Source organism: Pseudorca crassidens, chromosome 15 (genome assembly GCF_039906515.1).
Source record: "Pseudorca crassidens isolate mPseCra1 chromosome 15, mPseCra1.hap1, whole genome shotgun sequence".
NCBI classification, from domain to species: Eukaryota; Metazoa; Chordata; class Mammalia; order Artiodactyla; family Delphinidae; genus Pseudorca; species Pseudorca crassidens.
Window position 1 is genome coordinate 65,612 of NC_090310.1, and position 18,639 is coordinate 84,250.

General features: G+C 60.0%; 1 protein-coding gene across 1 annotated transcript in view; it reads left to right on the forward strand.

The window, feature by feature from the left end:
- The window catches only part of FAM20C (FAM20C golgi associated secretory pathway kinase), a 36,839-nt gene extending 25,854 nt beyond the window's left edge, over positions 1-10,985 (forward strand). Inside the window, exons 4-10 of the mRNA XM_067705242.1 lie at positions 1,975-2,067; positions 2,477-2,592; positions 7,828-8,008; positions 8,547-8,656; positions 8,815-8,896; positions 9,492-9,551; positions 10,117-10,985. Of these exons, the coding sequence (XP_067561343.1) occupies positions 1,975-2,067; positions 2,477-2,592; positions 7,828-8,008; positions 8,547-8,656; positions 8,815-8,896; positions 9,492-9,551; positions 10,117-10,366 (892 nt within the window). The 3' untranslated portion in view covers positions 10,367-10,985. The remainder of the gene's footprint in view (positions 1-1,974; positions 2,068-2,476; positions 2,593-7,827; positions 8,009-8,546; positions 8,657-8,814; positions 8,897-9,491; positions 9,552-10,116) is intronic.
- Positions 10,986-18,639: the final 7,654 nt, after the last annotated feature.

Sequence of the window (18,639 nt, forward strand, 5' to 3'; positions counted from 1 at the left end):
GCAGTCCCCGCCCTGGTGCCAGCCCCCTGCAGGGTCTGTGACTGGGAAATGCACGCCAGCCACCTCCAGCTCCGCCGGGTGACTAGGTGGCCTGTGCCTTGGTCACCAGCAGCCGTCTGCAGGGTATCCCTAAGTGGCTCACAAAGGGACTGGTGCAAGGCCAGGGTGGTCCCCAGTCAGAGTCCTGCCCAGGCCAGAGTTACACCAGCTGGAATCGTGAGCACTGGTCTGTTCCCAGAGTCACAGGCTGGTTCTGGAAAGGCTGATTCAGGTGACATTTGGGGAAGCACGGGGAAAGGGGCGAGTCCCGTCAGGAGCTCTGAGAGCACAGGGGGCGAGGGAACCTCCAGTGGATGTGCAGCCCACTGGACTGAGGCCTGGGTCTGGTCCTCCCTGCGTGGCCTCAGTTTCCTGAGGGTGGCTCTCCAGTACTCAATACCTGTGCGTGTGCCTGTGTGCTTAGCAGTGATGTCGGCTGGCGGTTGGGTCCAGATGCTCGGGGTCAGGCGGTCTCTGGCCAACTCGAGCTGCATTTTGGGGAGTGAGGACTCAGGGAAGCCAGGCTGGGAGAGTTACCTGGGGAAATGTGGTGAGTCTCCTGTCGCTGGCGCATTCACGCCTGTACTGGACAGCCTCCGCCTTGAGTGGGCGGTGTGGGCCAGACCGTGGGAGGCCCTTGACTCTCACCCGACCTGTTTCCCAGCTCAGAGAAGATCGCTGGCATTTGGTAAATTCTTATTAGGCTGAAGGTTGGGTTTCCTCCCTGGGTGCCGCCAGGTGGCCTCCTGGGGAAATTGTCCCCAGCGGTGGAGGCAGGGCACGGAACGGACCTGGATCTCATGCGGGGAGTGTGTTTGCTCCCACATGACTTTGGACAGTGGGCAAACGCCCCAAAATGTGAGGTCAAAGCCTGGCCCTCACCGTGTTTGCCCCCAGCCGCCTGCTAAGCACTGATGTCTGCAGGGTGACGTCCACCCTTCAGCAGAGTCCTGCACGTGGCCTCCTGCACACCCCCGGGGAGCCCTCTGTGCAGGCAGCGGCCGGGCAGCGACAGCAGGCTGGGGTCAGTTTGCACAACCTGACCCGGGCCCTGGCTCACACCCGGGGAAGTCGCTTGCTCAGGACGGGTCCTCTGCTGCCTGGCCATCCTCACCAGCAGCCTCTCATGAGAATCTGCATATGGTGGGCGGTGGTGGGGGGTGTTGCTCATCATTTAATAACCAGCCCCTGTGGTTATTAAAGCCTGATGGGCAGAGTCTGCCGATTTCCGCAGTGCAGACACTTCCAGGCTGCAGGCTCCCAGCACGAGGTCGCAGAGGTGGGCTCGGAACAGGTGTCCCAGCACGGGTTTCCACCTGCAGACAAGAGGAGCAGCCTCAGCTCAGGAAATAGCTGGGACATCGTGAGATCTAAGTGGTTGTTTTATTTATTTATTTTTTTGCGGTAAGCGGGCCTCTCACTGCTGCGGCCTCTCCCGTTGTGGAGCACAGGCTCCGGACGCACAGGCTCAGCGGCCGTGGTTCATGGGCCCAGCCGCTCCGCGGCACGTGGGATCTTCCCAGACCGGGGCACGAACCTGCGTCCCCTGCGTCGGCAGGCGGACTCTCAACCACTGCACCACCAGGGAAGCCCTAAGTGGTTATTCTTAAATGCAACTTATTTAGCTGTAGGTTTATATAATTTTATTTATTTTTTATTTTTTTTTGGCTGTGCCACACACCTTGTGGGATCTTACTTCCCCAACCAGAGACTGAACCCGCACCCTCGGCAGTGAAAGCTTGGAGGCCTGACCATTGGACCACCGGGGAATTCCCTATATAATTTAATTTTTAACAATGACTACATTTAACGACTTGTTCCCAGAATCCTTGGGAATTCGACAGTCAGCTCCCCGGAGTTGGTACGAGCCACACGCCCCCTTCCACTGGGACGACTTCTCTTTGATAAACTTCTGTTCTGTTCCATTTTCTCCAGGCAAATGAGGGAGCAGGAGACACCCCCTGACTTCTTCTATTTCTCCGATTACGAGAGGCACAATGCAGAGATCGCTGCCTTCCACCTGGACAGGTGAGCCCTCCCGCCGGCACCCTCGTGGCATTGTCACCCCATGGCCATGCCCTGCTGTGTGCCTGGCCGACAGGAGTTGCCCAGGTGACCCAGGGTAGAGAGCCGGCCGTCGGGAATAAAGGGGAGAAAAGAGGACACTCACAGGGCATCAGCCTCTCTGGCAAGACCAAAGGTCATGAGTCTCGCAAAACTGGGCCCCTTCCCTCCGTGATCACCTGTTTCAGGGCAGCTCTGCCAGCAGAATGCAAATTCTTTGTGGCCTCACAGGCCCCTTGCTGCTGGGGAGGAGGGTGGGCAGCCGACGTGAGGGGTCTGGGCCTAACGGAGGAGAGTGAGGTGTCCACTCAGCTCCGGTGGGAGCGGCTGGAGGGTACGGAGGTGAGGACTCCTTTCCCTGTCCTTCTGCCAGGATCCTGGACTTCCGCCGGGTCCCTCCCGTGGCTGGTAGGATGGTCAACATGACCAAGGAGATCCGGGACGTCACGCGGGACAAGAAGCTGTGGAGAACCTTCTTCATTTCCCCAGGTAACCTCATTCCCCAGGTAACCTGCCCCTGCACCGCGTGCCACACACCCTAAGTCTAAAAGTCTTGATCGTTCCTGACTCCGCCCCCCGGGCTGGCATAGATATTGTTTCTACCAAAGGCAAAAGGAAATTCGTCACCTCTTCGGGGTTCTCCTCCAGGTGGTCCGGCCAGAGGGGAACTCCGTCCTTTGGACTCCCCCAGATTTAAAACACCCCAGCAAGACCCTCCCATAGTGGCAGGGGCCGTGCTGCGCCCCCCTCCTCCACCAAGTGCCGGCGGGGAGCAGCGACTTCACCTGGTCCCCTGGAGGGTTGACCCTGGTTCCCCTTGCACTCGGGTACCCTGCACGCTCCATGTACCAGGAGGTGCTGACATTTATGAAAACCTTCAAGACTGCATATTATAAACCTTAAGTGCACACATAAACGTAAGTCACGCTCTGCTGAGTTACCTGCCCCAGCCTGTTTCAGACTTGGGCCTCCACGATCCGCCCATCCCTTTCCCAAGCACTTCCTTTGCGCCAGGCCCTGCGCTGAGCTGTTCCAGGCGCCCACGCTCACTAGGCTTGAGCCATGGAGAACTCTCTTGTATTTCATCTTGGAACATTTTGAGTTGTCCCAATGATGCTGGCAAAGCAGAGTGGGGTGACCCAGCTGGGACACCGAGATCCACAGAGAGTGGACCTCGCCCCCCGCTCCCCTGCAGGAATGCCTCCGCCATGCCTGGCACCCACCCCAGTTAGTTCATGCCGACAGAAGCCACATAAGCCCTGGATTGTCTGTGTCTGAAGACCTGCTGGCGAATAAAAGCCCAGCCTAGAAACTCCTTTCTTGTAGACTGACGTTCGGATTGACATACTCGGCACGCTTCTCAGCTGCATTCACAAATTCATCAGAACTGAGGCCACACGTCCTTAATTTCATGAAGCTCCATGTTTGTCACCCGTTGCTCACCGAGAGCCTCGTCTGGCTCCTCCTCTCAGAGCCCGTAAAGAGAGGAAAGTAGGGCAGAAACCCTCCCACCCGCCCGAGGCAGGAGGCTTCTCATTCCCTTTTGTGTCAGTGTCTCACCCATGTGACCAGAAACCAAAGGGCAAAGTGAGAGCCTGTGCGTCGGGAGGGGTCTTTGAGGGCTTTCCGGGGTCGCCTTGCCTGTGCCCGAGCCGCGTGGATGGGTGGGACAGGCCCGTCCGGGGGCGTGTGCCCCTGCCTCTGTCATGGCACAGGTGGGAAGGTTCAGGTGACGCGGCCACAGCGGCAGGCGCCCCAGCCTCGCCGAGCACCTGCGTGGGATTCCTCGCTCAGGCCCTGGGGTGGCCCATCGTTTCCACATCCCCATTTTTAAATGGTTTAACTGACGTTTGGAGTCTGAACTATCCCCACGGTCAAGATGGTGACCGTGTCCGTCCCCCAGAGTCCCCTCCCGCCCCTGCGTCCCCCCAGACGGCCTGGGGCCACCTTCCATCTGTGCATTGGGTTGCTTCTGACAGTGGAGGCTGGGCGGCCTTGGGCCTGTTCTTTGTCTTTCCCTCGACGTGGTTATTTTGAGAGTCACCCACACTGTTGCCTGTCCCCGCATTTTCTCTTTCATTTCTGAGCTCTGCCCCGACAGTTGAGGGCCCTGAGCGGAAGGGATGATGTAACCTGCCACAAGGAAAGGGAGGGATTGAAGTTTGAAATCTTGAGAAAGGGACACAAATCAAGGGGTTTCTGCGCTGGATTCCACTTCCTCTGGGGCAGAGGGGCCTCCGAGTTGATGCCCGCTCCGTGTTCTCCTGGGGAAAGGCAGCCTTAGCCTGGGCTTTGAGTGGGGAGTCCTTTCTACAACCAGAAGATGGAGTCAGCTGTTAGCCTAAGCAGATGAGCTGAGATGCTGGCGTCCCACCCTGTCCTCCACACGAATCATGACTGTCGGTCTCCCTGGTTGTCCCCGAGTACACAGCCTCATGCCGACACCCGTCCTCACCCTGAGCAGAGCCGTCACTCTGACTGGTCGGTTCCGACAGCTGGACCCACTCGGGTTCCCAGCTCCCAGCTGCTCTCCCAGGCCCCGCGGGTTTCTCCGAGAATCCTGCTTGGCGCCCGAGCTCCCCACCTGGGTCGCACTCCTGAACGCTGTCCTCGGAGCAGCTGGCCGCAGGCTCAGCTTGGTCTGCCGCTCCTGACACCCACCTCTCTGACCAGACTGTCTGTGTCCCCACCGCCCTGCTCTGCCAGCCAGACCTCTTCCTGAAAGCCCTGGGGGAGGTTTGCTTTTCTCTTAAGCAGCCAGCTTTGACCTCGTCTTGGAAAATGAAATCTGTCGGGATTCATTTGGACCACTCTGGCTCTGCTTGCACTTCTGCACCCATCGGAGGCCAAACTCACCATAGATGCCGAGCTTCCCTGTAGACTTTAATCCACGCCAGCTCCCTTCCGCCTCCAGGGGCCTGAGTGGGGGCAGGGAGCCCGCGGGGTGAGAGGTGGAGGCGGCCCTCCTGCCGGCAGGCCCAGGGCAGCAGTGTGCGGCCGGAGGTGCAGGGCTACGTTGGACTGTGGGACAGCCGAGTGCCTGCCACCGTGGGGCTGCGCGGAGGCCAGCGGCTGGAGCCCACGTCTTCTACGGAACACGTTCCTCGTGCTTTCCTGGCAGATTCCTATGGACGTGCCTCATATCCTGAGATCAGCCCGCGTCCTCCTGCGCAAATTCTGTGGGCTTCTACAGGGACCCCGTGTGAACCCCCCAGGAGCCTCTCCTGCCCCCTCCCAGCCACTCAGCCCCACTTTTAAATCGGCTCTTTTCCTGCCATGCCGGCTGCGGTCTGGCTGGGTGGTCACTGGGCCTCTGTCCACACACTGTGGTCAGTGCCCACTCAGAGTCCCACTGAGGGCCAGAGGGGTTCCCAGAACTGCACCCGGGCATCCTCAGCGCCCCCCCCCCAGAAGCCCTGCCCCACGTGACATCTTGGCAGCCTCCAGCCGGCAAACCCCTGAAACATTCAGAGAACGGCGCACCTGGACCATCCGGGACCCTCAGGCTGGCGGGTGTTGGTCCTCTGATCGACACTGATCCTCGCAGAGACGAGGCTCCCTGCACAGGCAGTGCATCTCATCCAAGTCCTCTGGGGCTGGAGCAGGCAGGCCCTCCTGGCTATCTGGCCCCGGCCACCCCCAGCTGTCTGTCTGGAGTGTCATTATAAGATGAGCCAGGACTGCCTCCTCCAGCGCCCTCCTCTCCACACGCAGGGCACTGCCATGACCGGCCCCTCACTCCTCCCTCGGGTCGCAAGTTTAACACTCAGCCTCAAAACTGCTGCAGCCCCCGTTCAGGGGAGACCGAGGCACGGAGAGGTGAAGGGCCTCCCCCGAGGCTGCACAGCTGAGAAGCTACAGGCTACGGGCTATCGGAGCCCCACCCTGGACGTCCCTTTAGAGACTGGATTTGGGTCTCTGATGAAGAAGAGGCCGTGGGCCCAAGGGACTGCCTGTCTTTTCACATGAGTCCATCTAAAGCCAGTCTAGGCTGTTAGAGGGACCGATTCCAGGGCTCAGAAAAGTATTTTCCTCCTGACAATGGGCTGAGATTGAACTGTGTCTCCACAGACGAGATCTCAGGCTGATCTTTCTTTGATCGCCTGACAGTCATGACTCAGCAGCAGCTGCGAGATCCTGAGGGGGGGGAAGCAGGGGGTGTGAGGGAGCTGTCTCCCATCCCCGTGTCCCGACCTGCCTGGGACTCTGCGTGTTCAGAGGAGCCGCCGAGCCTGCGCTTCCATTCCAGGGGGTGTGACTGCTGTCTGTAGCCAGAGAAGGTCACAAGTGTCACTCGGACAGGCTGTGCAGCAGAAGGGGGGACCCCTGGCCCTGGAGGGAAGGGGGCCTGCAGTGGTGCCTGGGGCCCTGGCCCTGTATTTCTGCACACCCCAGGCTCGGGGTTTGTTTCCCCAGCAAAGGAAGGAAGTGGTTGACCCTGAGGACATGGTTCGGTTGGTAACTGCACGGACAGACCCACCGCGCCCAGCACTGAGGAGTGGCTGCAGCCTGCTCCCCGCCCAATGCTTCTCAAATCACTCTTCTCTGTGGGGGTATAATCCACACGTCGTCAAGCCAACATTTGAAGTGTGCCGCTCAGTGGTTTTTAGTACATTCTCAGTGCTGTGCAAGTTACTACTATCTGATTCCAGGACATTTGCTCACCCCGCAGAAACCCCGTCCCTATTCAAAGTCACCCCCGCTCTGCCCGACAGCTGCCATTGTCTCCCCGTGGGTTTGCCTGTTCCTGGCGTTTCACGTGAGCGGTGTCTGGCTTCATCCACTGGGCGTAATGCTCACGGTTCATCCACGTGGTAGCAGGTGTTACACTTCATTCCTTCTGTGGTTTAATACTGTTCCACTTCATGGATGAACCGCACTGTGTTTATCCGCCCATCCCTTGACGAGCACGTGGGTTGGTTCCGCTCTGACTGCCGGAGTGGCCTGCTGTGAACGTCTGTGTGCAAGTGTGTGTGTGGATGTGTCTTCATTCCTCTCGGGCGTGTGCCTGGGAGTGGGATGGCCGGGTCATGCGGTAGTTCTGGGTCCAACTTTCTGACTGTTTTTCGCAGCAGCTGCACCATTTGACATTCCCACCAGCACTGTGTTAGGGACCCGACTTCTCCACACCCTCAACGCACTAGTTATTATCTGTTCTTTTGATCAAAACTATCCTCCTGGTTGAGAAACTGTGGACTTGGTTTGCATTTCCCTGGTGACTAACGCTGTCGAGCATCTTTCCGTGTCCTTGTTGGCCATTTCTATATTTTCTTTGGAGAAATACCCTTCGAACTCCTTTGCCCATTTATTGATGGGGCTGTTCATCTTCTCATTACTGAGACGTAAGAACTCTACTGTGTGCAAATACTGGATGCTTACTAGCTTACGGTTTGCAGGCCTCTCCCCGCCGGCTGAGTCTCACTTTTTTTTCTTGGTATGAGGGCCTTTTTCAAGCCACTGGACAGAATCCCCACAGACTCCAGACTTAGTTTCGAGGGTAACGAGGAAGAGCTCGGGTTCAGGTCCGAGCCCCAGGGTCTGTGATGCGGGGTTGGAGCAGGCGGCTGAGGTCAGGCGTGAGAGTGTGGGTGAGCCCTGCCCAGGGGAGGGACGAGTCGGATGTGGCGCAGACACGCTGGCCCAGGGTGGGGTGGATGTCCGGGAGGGGCCGGCATGGGGACGCTGCCCGAGTGGCCCCACTGCCTGCGTGTCCCCCACCCACAGCCAACAACATCTGCTTCTACGGGGAGTGCTCTTACTACTGCTCCACGGAGCACGCCCTGTGCGGGCGGCCAGACCAGATCGAGGGCTCGCTGGCCGCCTTTCTGCCTGACCTGGCCCTGGCCAAGAGGAAGACCTGGCGGAACCCCTGGCGACGCTCATACCACAAGCGCAAGAAGGCAGAGTGAGTTGGGCGCACGTTGGGCGGGGACTCCAGGATCCTGACTCCCCGGGGTCTCCGGAGGGCTGGCTTCTGCCCGACCTGCAGCAGGGAACAAGCTCGGTGTGAGGAATGGCAGGGCCAAGTGTGTGGGAGCAGATGATCAGAAAGGGCCCCTCACTTGGGAACTGGGTGCTCACTGGCCTCTGGGATCTGTCCGTGTTAAGACGAGGCTTCAGACCTCTGCTCTTCTTGCAAGAGAGACACAGTCCCTACAGCCACGGAGACGTCCTTGCAAGTGTGCTGTCCAGGCCCCCCCAATACGTGGCATCCGCGTGCTATAGCTCCATCACCTCCCAGCCCCATGCTCCTGTTAATGCAGCCTTAGCCCGCCGCTGGTCGGTATCATCTGCCCACACTCTGTTCTGCGGTGACACCTTTCCTCACCCGGTGCCTGTTGCTGCCCCGTGAACCCGGTGTACTGAGCTGGGCAGCCCCAGAGGTTGGTTGGGTCCTCCTGTCTACAGGGGAGCCCGCCCTTCTCATGCCGGCTCCCCTGCAGGTGGGAAGTAGACCCTGACTACTGCGAGGAGGTGAAGCAGACGCCCCCCTACGACAGCAGCCACCGCATCCTGGACGTCATGGACATGACCATCTTCGACTTCCTCATGGGTATGTCCGGGGCCACCGGCCTGCCCTGGGAACGCCTGACACAGATCCAGCCACCGTGGTCCTGCTTGTACTCGGTTCCGCCAGCTTGGAGGCCAGACGGGGGAGGGAGGGGACGCCTCTGAGCTGCACACAGGCTCCCAGCAGGCTTGTCCCTACAGGAAACATGGACCGCCATCACTACGAGACCTTCGAGAAGTTTGGGAACAAAACGTTTATCATCCACTTGGACAATGGGAGAGGGTGAGTCCTTCCAGACGCAGCGAAGGGCTGGCCGTGTCCCCACCCAGACCTGGGGGAGCAGGCGCTCTGTGGGGAGGGACGGCCCAGCCCCCAAAGGCCCCCCTATGTGACACAGGGTTCTGGCCAGGACTCCTGTGAGCCTGTGAGCTGGGGAGACTGAGGCCTGCAGTGGGTGTGTGTGCAGGGGACAGACCACTCCAGCGGTCAGAGCTGCAAGTTCTCAGACGCCTCAGGGAATCAGCTCTGGGCACCTGGGCAGTTACGTCTGTGGGTCACGCGTTCCCAGCTGTAGAAGACGCCCCTGCAGCTAGACTCCTGGCTGACCCGCCCTCGAGCCTTCTCCGCTCATTCTGCCCGGACTCACCCCTTCGAACCTCTGCTCAGTCCAGTGGCCAGAAGGTCAGGCCGCTTTCAGGCACCTGCCTCGTCCCAGGCCCTGCACCCGGGGCTGGACAGCAGGGGCCAGGCCCCCGCAACACCAGGCAGGGCCCACGCGGGCACCGCCTGCTCTGATGCTCCCGTCCCAGTGCCTGGGCTCTGCGCACGGTGTCCCCCTGCGAGTGGCCTCTCCACAGCTCTGTTCTTCTTCCCGCAGGTTTGGAAAATACTCCCACGACGAGCTTTCCATCCTGGTGCCTTTACAGCAGTGCTGCAGGTGCGGCTCTGCCCCTCCCCGAGGGCCCCACCCCTGGGCTGGCCCTGTCACTGCACAGGAGGCCGGATGCTGCCACAGCCGCGGCCGCAGATCAGGCCGAGCCTTCCTGTCCCCACCCCGGCAGTTCCCAGAGCTCCTCCCGGGACCCAGCTCCGTGTCACCGTAATAGCCCACCTTGCAGCGGAAGACACCGAAGCCCCGGGCTCCCACTCTGCCACCTTTCTCGGGGCTCCCAGCCCGGCCCCTCCTTTAGCAGATGGGGAAACAGGCTGTGGGGCTAAACACCTGCTCGGCCCCGGGGCAGCTCTGTGTCGCCTGGCCCAGACAACGAGCAGGCCAAGCCGGGGCTGCCTCCCTCCCCGCTACTGTCTGCCGGGAGTAACGGGGCCCGTTGGACACCGCTGGGCCCACCCGGGCCCCTCCTGGAGGCAGGACCCTCACCACGTGCTTCTGAGAGGCCGGGGCTGGAGTGGGCCAGGGTCTGGGCCGGCACCGCGCTCGGGGCGGCTGCAGCGACGGCCAGGCTCTTCCTCCCGGTGCCGGCCTGACGTCATTCTCCCCGCAGGATCAGGAGGTCCACGTACCTGCGGCTGCAGCTCCTGGCTAAGGAGGAGTACAAGCTGAGTCTGCTGATGGCCGAGTCCCTGCGTAGGGACCGCGTGGCCCCCGTCCTGTACCGGCCGCACCTGGAGGCTCTGGACCGGCGGCTGCGCGTCGTGCTGCAGGCGGTCAGGGACTGCGTGGAGAAGAACGGGCTGCCCGGTGTCGTGGAGGACGACCTCAGCCCCGAGCACAGAGCCTCTGCTGGGAGGTAGTGACCGTGAGCCGTGGCCAGGCCAGCTGCCGGGGCACACGGGCCAACGCAGGAGCGGACGGGCTGCCCGGGGACGCGTGTCCTCACTTTCCAGACCAGGGCGGGCCGGCGGGAGCGCACTCCGCCCCCGTGGACAGAGGCGGCCTGGCGGCGGCCCACCACCCTTTTGTATGGAAAGGAAGCCTTTACTTACTATTTTGTATTTATACCTGGTGTAAATGTACATAAATAGAGACATCTATGCAGACCCCGACCACCCAGCAAGTCACACGGAGGGCCACCCGGCAGGGCCAAGTGCCCCTGCGAAGGGCTCCCCCTCTGGACCGAACGTACAGTAAAAACTCTCCTCCCTGCCTGGGGCTGAGGTGTCTGGGGCTGCAGGAGGCTCCTGAGGCTGTCACGGACTCCCGTCGACAGATGAACACCGTGTAGCTTTCGGGCGACGTGAAGGACCAATCGTTACCTGGCTGCCCAGGCTGCCTCGGGGCACCTTCTGACTTGCTTCGGAAGCCTGTGCACGTGTGTGACACAGTCATGTGGCCGGGCAGCTGGTTACTTTCACGGCATCTTCGTGGAAGAGTTTGCAATGTGGTAAAGGTGCAATAAAGGTTCAGCAAGTGTGTGCTGGGGCCTCGCTGGGGTCTGGGTCCCCCACTCCGTGGTGCTTAGCTGCTTGCCCACCCGCCCTCCAAAAGAGTGAGTCCCAGAACCAGGCGTGGCCCGGCGTCCGGGCTGGAAGGAGGGGCTTGATGCAAGGTCTGAGGTGGGCCTTGGTGTGGCCTGTCCCGCTGTTGCTGCAGCTGCTCCCGGGGAGCTGAGTGGAGATCCCTGAAGGTGCGCCCCAGAGTCTCTACAGGCCTGGCATCACGTGGGCACCGTGTTTACCCAGCAGGAGCCAGGACAGTGGTGGCTGGACTGGCCACGGGGACGGCGAGGGAGGGGCTGAGCCAGCCCCCCAACGCCCTGCTGGAGGGAGGGGACACTGGTCTCCTGGCCCGGAGGCTGGGGCTTGTGGGCGGGGCCCAACCCTGGAGGACTCACATGAGGACTCGCGTGAACCCCGGTTCATGAAGCAGAGAAATCACAGCCCCTGTGCCTTTTGCTGGGGGTTCCCTCAGCTGTCACCCCACAGATCTCCCTGTGCGCACAGGAGGGGAGACCACGTGCGGATGCAGGGAGGACGTGGCCGTCTGCAAGCCGGGAGAGAGGCCTCACCAGATACAACCCCAGAACAGAGAGAAGAGTCTGTGTTTCAGCTGCGCCGTCTGTGGCGTCCTGGTGCGGCACCCAGGGCACGATCAGAAACACACATGTGGTCTTTGCCCCGCGTTGCTGACACAGAGCTTCTCAGTCCCTCAGAATTCCCTGAGCTAAAGACAAAAGAAGAAGGATGTGGGGGAAGCCAGTTATGGGGGTGACGAAGAAGAGCAGAAAGCGGGGTGTGGTGGTTACGTGGATTTCAATCTGGGCTTCTCCCCAGTAAGAGTCTCTCCTGGTCCAGAGCCACCCCCGTTCAGGTACAGAGAGAGAGACACGTACAGGGGGAGATTTCCTTAACAGTGCGAACGTCCCTCCCAAAAGGGCAATTTCTGCTCTATTTTTTCTCAAAATAATCGTTACGCCAAAGAGGCACACGTTAGGTGACATCGGCTTCCCCTCAAAGGCCAAGCAGTGTCACAAAGGAGGTTCCGAGCTCTGCAGAGCTGCCCAAGAGGCCCAGAGCTGGACAGCAGTTAAAGCCATGGAGACAGGTTCGTTCAGCACCATTGCAATGGGGACAAAAAAAGGCCTCAGTACAGAACTGGCCGAATTCCCAGTGCAGCCTGGAAGGTAGGGATTGACAGCCAAGGAGCAGGTGAGGTGGGGGATGGGAAATCACTGCATCGGGGTTCTGGCTAAACCAGGGTTCTCGGTGATGGCGGGCCAGGGGTCTCTCGTCCAACTGAGCTAACAGGATTCTTGCTAAAATTGGGTGATGCAAAGCCAGACACGGGAGTCGAGGCCTCGCTGGGAGGGGCTTCGGAGGAGCCTGACTGACACCTCTCGGGTAGCACAGGGTCTCGTCCCCCTAGCACACAGCAAGCAGTGCTCTCAGAGGCTCCAGAGCTGGGGCAGCGGCTGAGACACCAGTGGGAAGCCGGGAGGTGAGCCTGGGAGAGACAGACAGACATGAAGCAAACAGACTGTGCACGCACACCTCGAGGCCCCAAGGACGCTGCCGCGGGGTGTGGGACCAGGAATGAGTCCAGAAAAGGGAAAACGGGAGGCGGGGTGGGACCCCTGGCGTGATGATGAAAGTTGCCAAACGGCGCGGAGTACAGAGTCCCCAGGAAAACGGAAGCCAAGAGGAGCCGGTCCTTCTGTGGGGAAGGCCGTGGCCTCGTCAGGGTGAGGACAGGCCTAGAGCGGCAGCTGTGAGACAGGCTACCTCCGGGAGACAGTCACACAAGGAAGGAAGCGCAGTCCAGCACAGTCTGGCTCGGCCGGGATGAGGTTCACAGACATGGCCGTCAGCAGTCAGCATGTTTCCCCAGGGGAAGACGCGGCGCAGCTGAATTGGGAGGGGCTGGTCCTCTCTCAGGTAGGGGGTTGGCAGGGATTCTGTAGGACTTAAAAAGCTGTCAGTTAGAAACACGGAGGTGGTGCGCAAACGAGACACGAGACGGCACAGCCAGGGAGACTCACAGAAGGGATTTCTCTGGGTCTTTGCTTCGGGAGCAGGGGTGAGGTGGGCAGCGGTCTGCTCTTGTCCATGATCTGACCTGTTGTTTGACTTTTCAAACTGTGTTTATCTATTACTTTGATACAAATTCAAACAGCAGGTAAAGGGGCTGGGTGGGAGGAGAGATGGGGGCAGGGCCTGAGCTGTGAGCCCCGCGAGACCGCACGCCACCAGCCCAGGGCCCTCCTGCCTTGTCCCGTGTGCTACTCACGACAGCTGTGCCGTAAAATCCGAATTCCATTGTGCCCGTTTTCACCATCTAAACCGAGGCCCAGACAGGTAAAGGGACTTTCCTGAATGAACGCAGGAGCGTGTGGTGTTCGGGACCCAGATCTGCAGAGGGAGGGGCTGAGGGGGCGAGGGTGGTGGAGGAAGCCTGGAACAGGACGAAAGAAAAGGTTTTCGGTTAAATTCCTCCAGGTGAAAGGCTACTTCCCCACGAGAGTTAGGCAGCCTGCTTGGTCCACAGTAGGACAGCACCTGCCACAGGGCCGAGGAGAAAGGGTTAAGAATTCAAACATGATTAAAAAGACAAACTGGGGGGAATCAAAACAAAAATCCTCCTTCAGTCGGCCTGGGGCCTGGTTGTGGAGAATCAAGAGGCAGGAGGCAACCCCTCTGAGGGCAGAGACCACTTCCTGAATTCAAACAAGTAAATGAACAAATAAATCACTATATAGATGGGGGCGCGTGCACGACCCCTGCCCTGTGGGCCCGAGGGACGGAGTGTGTCAGTGGGGCTCTGGGGATTCAGGTGGTGGGCTCACCCTCACTCCGGGCCCCACCCACAAGCCTGAGACGGATGGAGGGCAGGGAGGCCCGAGGAGGGGGCTGGCAGAGGGCCCTGGCCCTCCCCGCCGCCTCCCCACCTGGGAGCAAATCACATGTGCACATTCCTGGGGCCAGTCCCCCAGACGCCATGCCCAGAGGCGCAGGCTCCCTAGGAGGCCAGCGCAGCGGCCCCAGGCCACCCTCCGAGGTCCTGCTCAGCCCTCACAGGAAACTCTCCCTCAAGTCAATGTCCTCCCCACCCAGAGGGACCATGACAAAAGCAGGTGAGCAGAGACGCCTCAGGAGCCTTGGCCTGGGGGACCGGAGGGGGCTTGAAGGAACCTCACCTTCATCAGGAGAGCAGAGCTCCAAAGCCCCTGTGGGAGGGGTCCCCACCCACACAGAGGGGTCTTTCTTACTCTTCTCGGAGCTGGCTTTCGGGAACCGGGGTGTGGGCTGGCCGGGGCCTGGGAACAGTGTCCATCCCGTCCCCAAGGGGAGGGGCAGCTCCTGGCCTCTCGGCTTTGATGGGATAAGCGGGGAGAGGACACCGGCTGGGGGGGCCTCGGGGCCGGCTGCAGTGCAGCGTCTGTGGGGTGCACACCAGGCCCAGGGCAGCCCCGCTGGGCTGCTGTGGCGGCTCCAGGCAGCCAGCCCTGCCCAAGGCCTGTGCTCGGTCCCGTCCCTGCTGTAGGTCGCAGCACCCCAGCTACACTCAGCTGCATGTATTCCTCTGGTCACTGCCGTCCTGGGGGCCCCTGGGAGGCCTGCGCTGGGGACACAGCCCATGTCTGGTCCCCTTGCACCATCTAGAGGAGAACCTGAGAAAAGCAAGACCAGCCTCCCCAGGGCAGAGATGACCAGAGTCTGGCCTCAGAAGCCCCCTAGGTCCTGAGGATCGGAGTCCAACACCTCAGAAGCAGAGGGGGTACGAAGACCCTCAGCTGCCTGGCAGATGGGTCCCTCAGCCAGCGAGAGCAGCAGCAAGGCCTGCCAGTGGCTACCCGGGCCCCAACCAGGCCAGCCTGTCCTTTCAGGGTCCAGGGGCTCAGGGTGGCCCCACCAGCCCCCCAGGCCAGGCTCGGAGCCCAGGTGAGGGGGCTGTCGACCTTGGTCCCCTGTTTTCCAGGACCTAGCACAGTGCCTGGGCCCCAAAATACCTATAGAGTCAGTGGGTCGTTCTTCAGTGAGTGCTGAATACAAGTTCTGTACACTGATACATACTTCCGACACCAGAGGAGAAGAAGAATATGGAATTCATGTGGAGGGTTGAAGTGCTCTGGCCTTCCGGAAGCTTCTAGAAGCACCATCTCCATGGTGTCCCTGGGTCTTGGCGCAGCCTTCCACCCTGGAGCTGTCTGCCTCCGCTCCACCCTTATTTCATTCATTCTTATTCCAAGTGCTGCAGAAACATCTCATCCTGGAAGGTTTCCTAGCCTTTAGCCTGGGTGACTGAAGTGCATTCTCCCATGGACGCCCCCCCCCCATGTCAGATCATGTGTTTCTGAGGTCATCTGGCCAGTGTCCACTTCTCACTAGACCGGGAGCCACGTGAGGACAAAAAGGAGCACAGCTCCAGCACGTACGGGCCGGCAGCTCTGCCTGGTTCGGCCCCCTCCGCCCTGGCCTGCTCCCCTGACACGGAAACGGTCAGCTTCCACAGAGGCACAGCCCTCCCGGCCCTGCATCCAGGCTGGCCCGGTCCATCGTTCCAGCCTTTCTGAACCTCTGCAGACCCCACGCAGTCCCGCCGTTGGGGTCGAGGGTTCCCAATTCCCCGTGTGTGGTAGCAGCCCCCAGGCAGGCCCCCAAGGGTCCACACCTCCTGCTATTCATGTCGGGTGAGCCCCCGCCGCCTGGTGCCCAAATTCTCTTTGAGGCCAATAGGATACGTGAGTGGTAGCCGGTCACGGCCAAACCTGGTCTACAGGACACCCTGGGCTCCTGCCCCTCTCTCTGGACCTATTATGAAGGGGGAGAGCTGCCACGTGTGAGGATTTTTATGTTTTCACCTTTCTCTACTTTATAAACTTTCTGTAACAAACACAGCTTTTAACTACAAAACACAAAAGCGTGTGAGTTGGGAGGGAGGGAGACGCAAGAGGCAAGAGACATGGGAACATATGTATATGTATAACTGATTCACTTTGCTATAAAGCAGAAACTAACACACCATTGTAAAGCAATTATACACCAATAAAGATGTAACCAAAAAAAAGCGTATGAGTAACTTATAAGACACTATAGCGATCACGTGAGTCCCGTCTTCCCCCACACCCTCCTCTTGTACCGTTTGTGATGTTTCTGCATCAGACATGCTGGGTGAGGGCTGCTGGGGTCCAGGACTGTCCCCAAAGAGGCTGCAGCCCCCTCTGGCTGGTCTCCCACGTTTGCGTATAGGCCTCCCAGTGGACAGGCGTGCAAGCTCCCGCAGGCCACCTCCCGAGCCCTGGAATTGCCGTCACATCCTTTCCTGAAGGGCCTGGGTTCAAATCCTGCTCTACCCCACACGAGTGCTGTGATTTCGGGTGAGCTGTTTGCCCTCTCCGTCCGGGTAAAGGGGACTAAACAAAAGGCCTGACTCACAGGATGGTCCTGAGAAGTGAGTGAGCATAAAAAGCGAAAAGAACCTTAGAACACTGCTGGCCTATGACTGCGGCTGGTGCCGCCAGTATTAGTGGTATTGGGAGGGAATTTTTGGCTTAAAGACCAGAGAAACCTTCCTTCTCACTGCCGGGCCCCAAATTAATGTTATTTTCAGAAGTAAGTCAAGCAGGCTTCAGAAGCCTGAGAAACCAAAACACGTTCGGAAGTTTTTCTAACCAACCAGACTTCATTTTTTATTCAATTAAACCAGTGAACAAATGCAGCTGTTTCCTCTACCATCCGCTCTTCAATGCTTCAGAGGCCCCTCCCTGTCTCAGGACCTGCAGCACCTCTGGGACAGGGCGACAGCTGGCCGCCACCTTCCCTGGGCAGACTCTGTTTTGTTCCGGGAGGGAGCTGTGCGATTCCACACCCCCAGGCCTGGCCCGCAGGAGACCTTTCCAGACGGTCCCCTGCTCTCTCTCTTCCTCCCGTGCATCCAGTGAGATCCGCGAGAGAGCCGGTCCACGAGAGAGCAGAACGTGCTTCCACCTGTCCTGTCCAGGGCTCTGGGCTCTCCCGCCAGCACTCGCATGGCTTCAGCAACTCACCATCCTGTCCCCCCACCTGCTGCAGGTAAGTGGGCGTTCAGACCCGCTCTCCTCTGCCGGGCCTATTCCCCGGGGCTTGAGCCGGTTGCCCTGAAGCCTTAGTTCTCTGACAGGTTCAAGGAGAGTCATGATTGTGCAGAGCTCTGGTTTTACTGCTGTGAGGGTAGGAGTCCTGCTACTTTCACTGTGCAGACCTGCCTCTGTCAGAGCTTCACCCAGGTCTCAGCTGTATCAGCCGCTGGTCCCTTTGTGCTGCTGGTGGTGTCCGTGATGTGGCTGGACCGCAGCTTGTCCAATGCTTCCCTGTTGAAGGACATCTGGGCTGATTCCAGTTTGGGGAAAAGAGGAATAAAGCCACTATGAACACGTGTCACAAGTGCTTGTGTGAAGTTGAGTCTTCACTTGGGATAAACGCCCAAGAGTGCAACTGCTGGGTCACATCGTAGCTGCAAGTTTAGTTTTTAAAGAAACAACCAAAATGTTTTCCCAAAGGCTGTACCGGTTTACGTTCCCGCGTTCCAGCATTTAAAATTTTGACACCTGGCAGAGAGGAAGCTGGAGCCAATGAATGCATCTGAGCCCGAGTGCACCTCAGATCCCACCCGGACAGGAGCCAGAGCAGGAAGGGCGCTGGTGTAGCTGCCCCGGTGGCCCCAGGTCCTGGACACGCCCCACCCCAGCAGGCGACCACTCTTCTTCAGCAAGGTGGGCAGCAGCAGGCCCTCCTGGGCCAATGGGCTGGACTGAGCACAGGTCATTTCAGAGCTACAGGTGCAGCTTTGAAGGCGAAATCTTCTGGAAGACGATCCAGGTGTCCTGGCCTTGGGCAGACTCACAGTCTGGAGTCTCATGGCTGGAATTTTGCAGATTATTCACGGAAATGCCTTTGGGTGGACATCCAACTTGAAACAAAGGGGCCCCCTTAAGATCCCACCTCACTTCTTCCTAAAGCGTCCTCCCCGTCTTCTCTCCCACGTGCGCCCACCACCGGCCCACTCCCCCCAGAAGGGGCCGGTGACGCAGCGGCTTGGCTGATGAGAAGAGCAAGCTCTTCACCCCAGGCCGCAGGTGCCGGGTACAGGGCAGGTGGTCACTGGGCTCAGAGCCCTGCACCGGGCCCCTGGAGGAGGCGACAGTGAGAGACAGTGCGTCAGGGGCACAGGGCGCTGGAGGATGTGTTGGACCCTGTGTCTCTGGCCTGGCTCTGATCCAGTGTCCAGGCAGGACACACCCTGGACCACTGCTGCTCTGGGGCTGCAGGCCGGAGGTGCAGAGCCTGGTGGGGAGGGGCGATAGCCCCCGCCCTCTCTGTGGCCTGGCTCCTGGCAGCGCAGGAGCCCACTATGGGGATCCAGGAGCCAGGGAAGAACCTACATGTCTCGGGGTGCGCCCAGGCTTGGGGGACCCAGCGAGCTCTGCCCTGAAGTCTGGGGCCGGCGCGGGAAGCGCGAGGTGCATCAGGCCAGAGTGGTGACGGTGGGTGCCCCGCCCGTCGGTCCACCCAGCGCGCGGCTCCCTCCTCCTGCCGCCGGTCAGAGGCCCACCGCGAGCCCGCTCCGCTCCCCTCGGACGCTCTACCGGTGA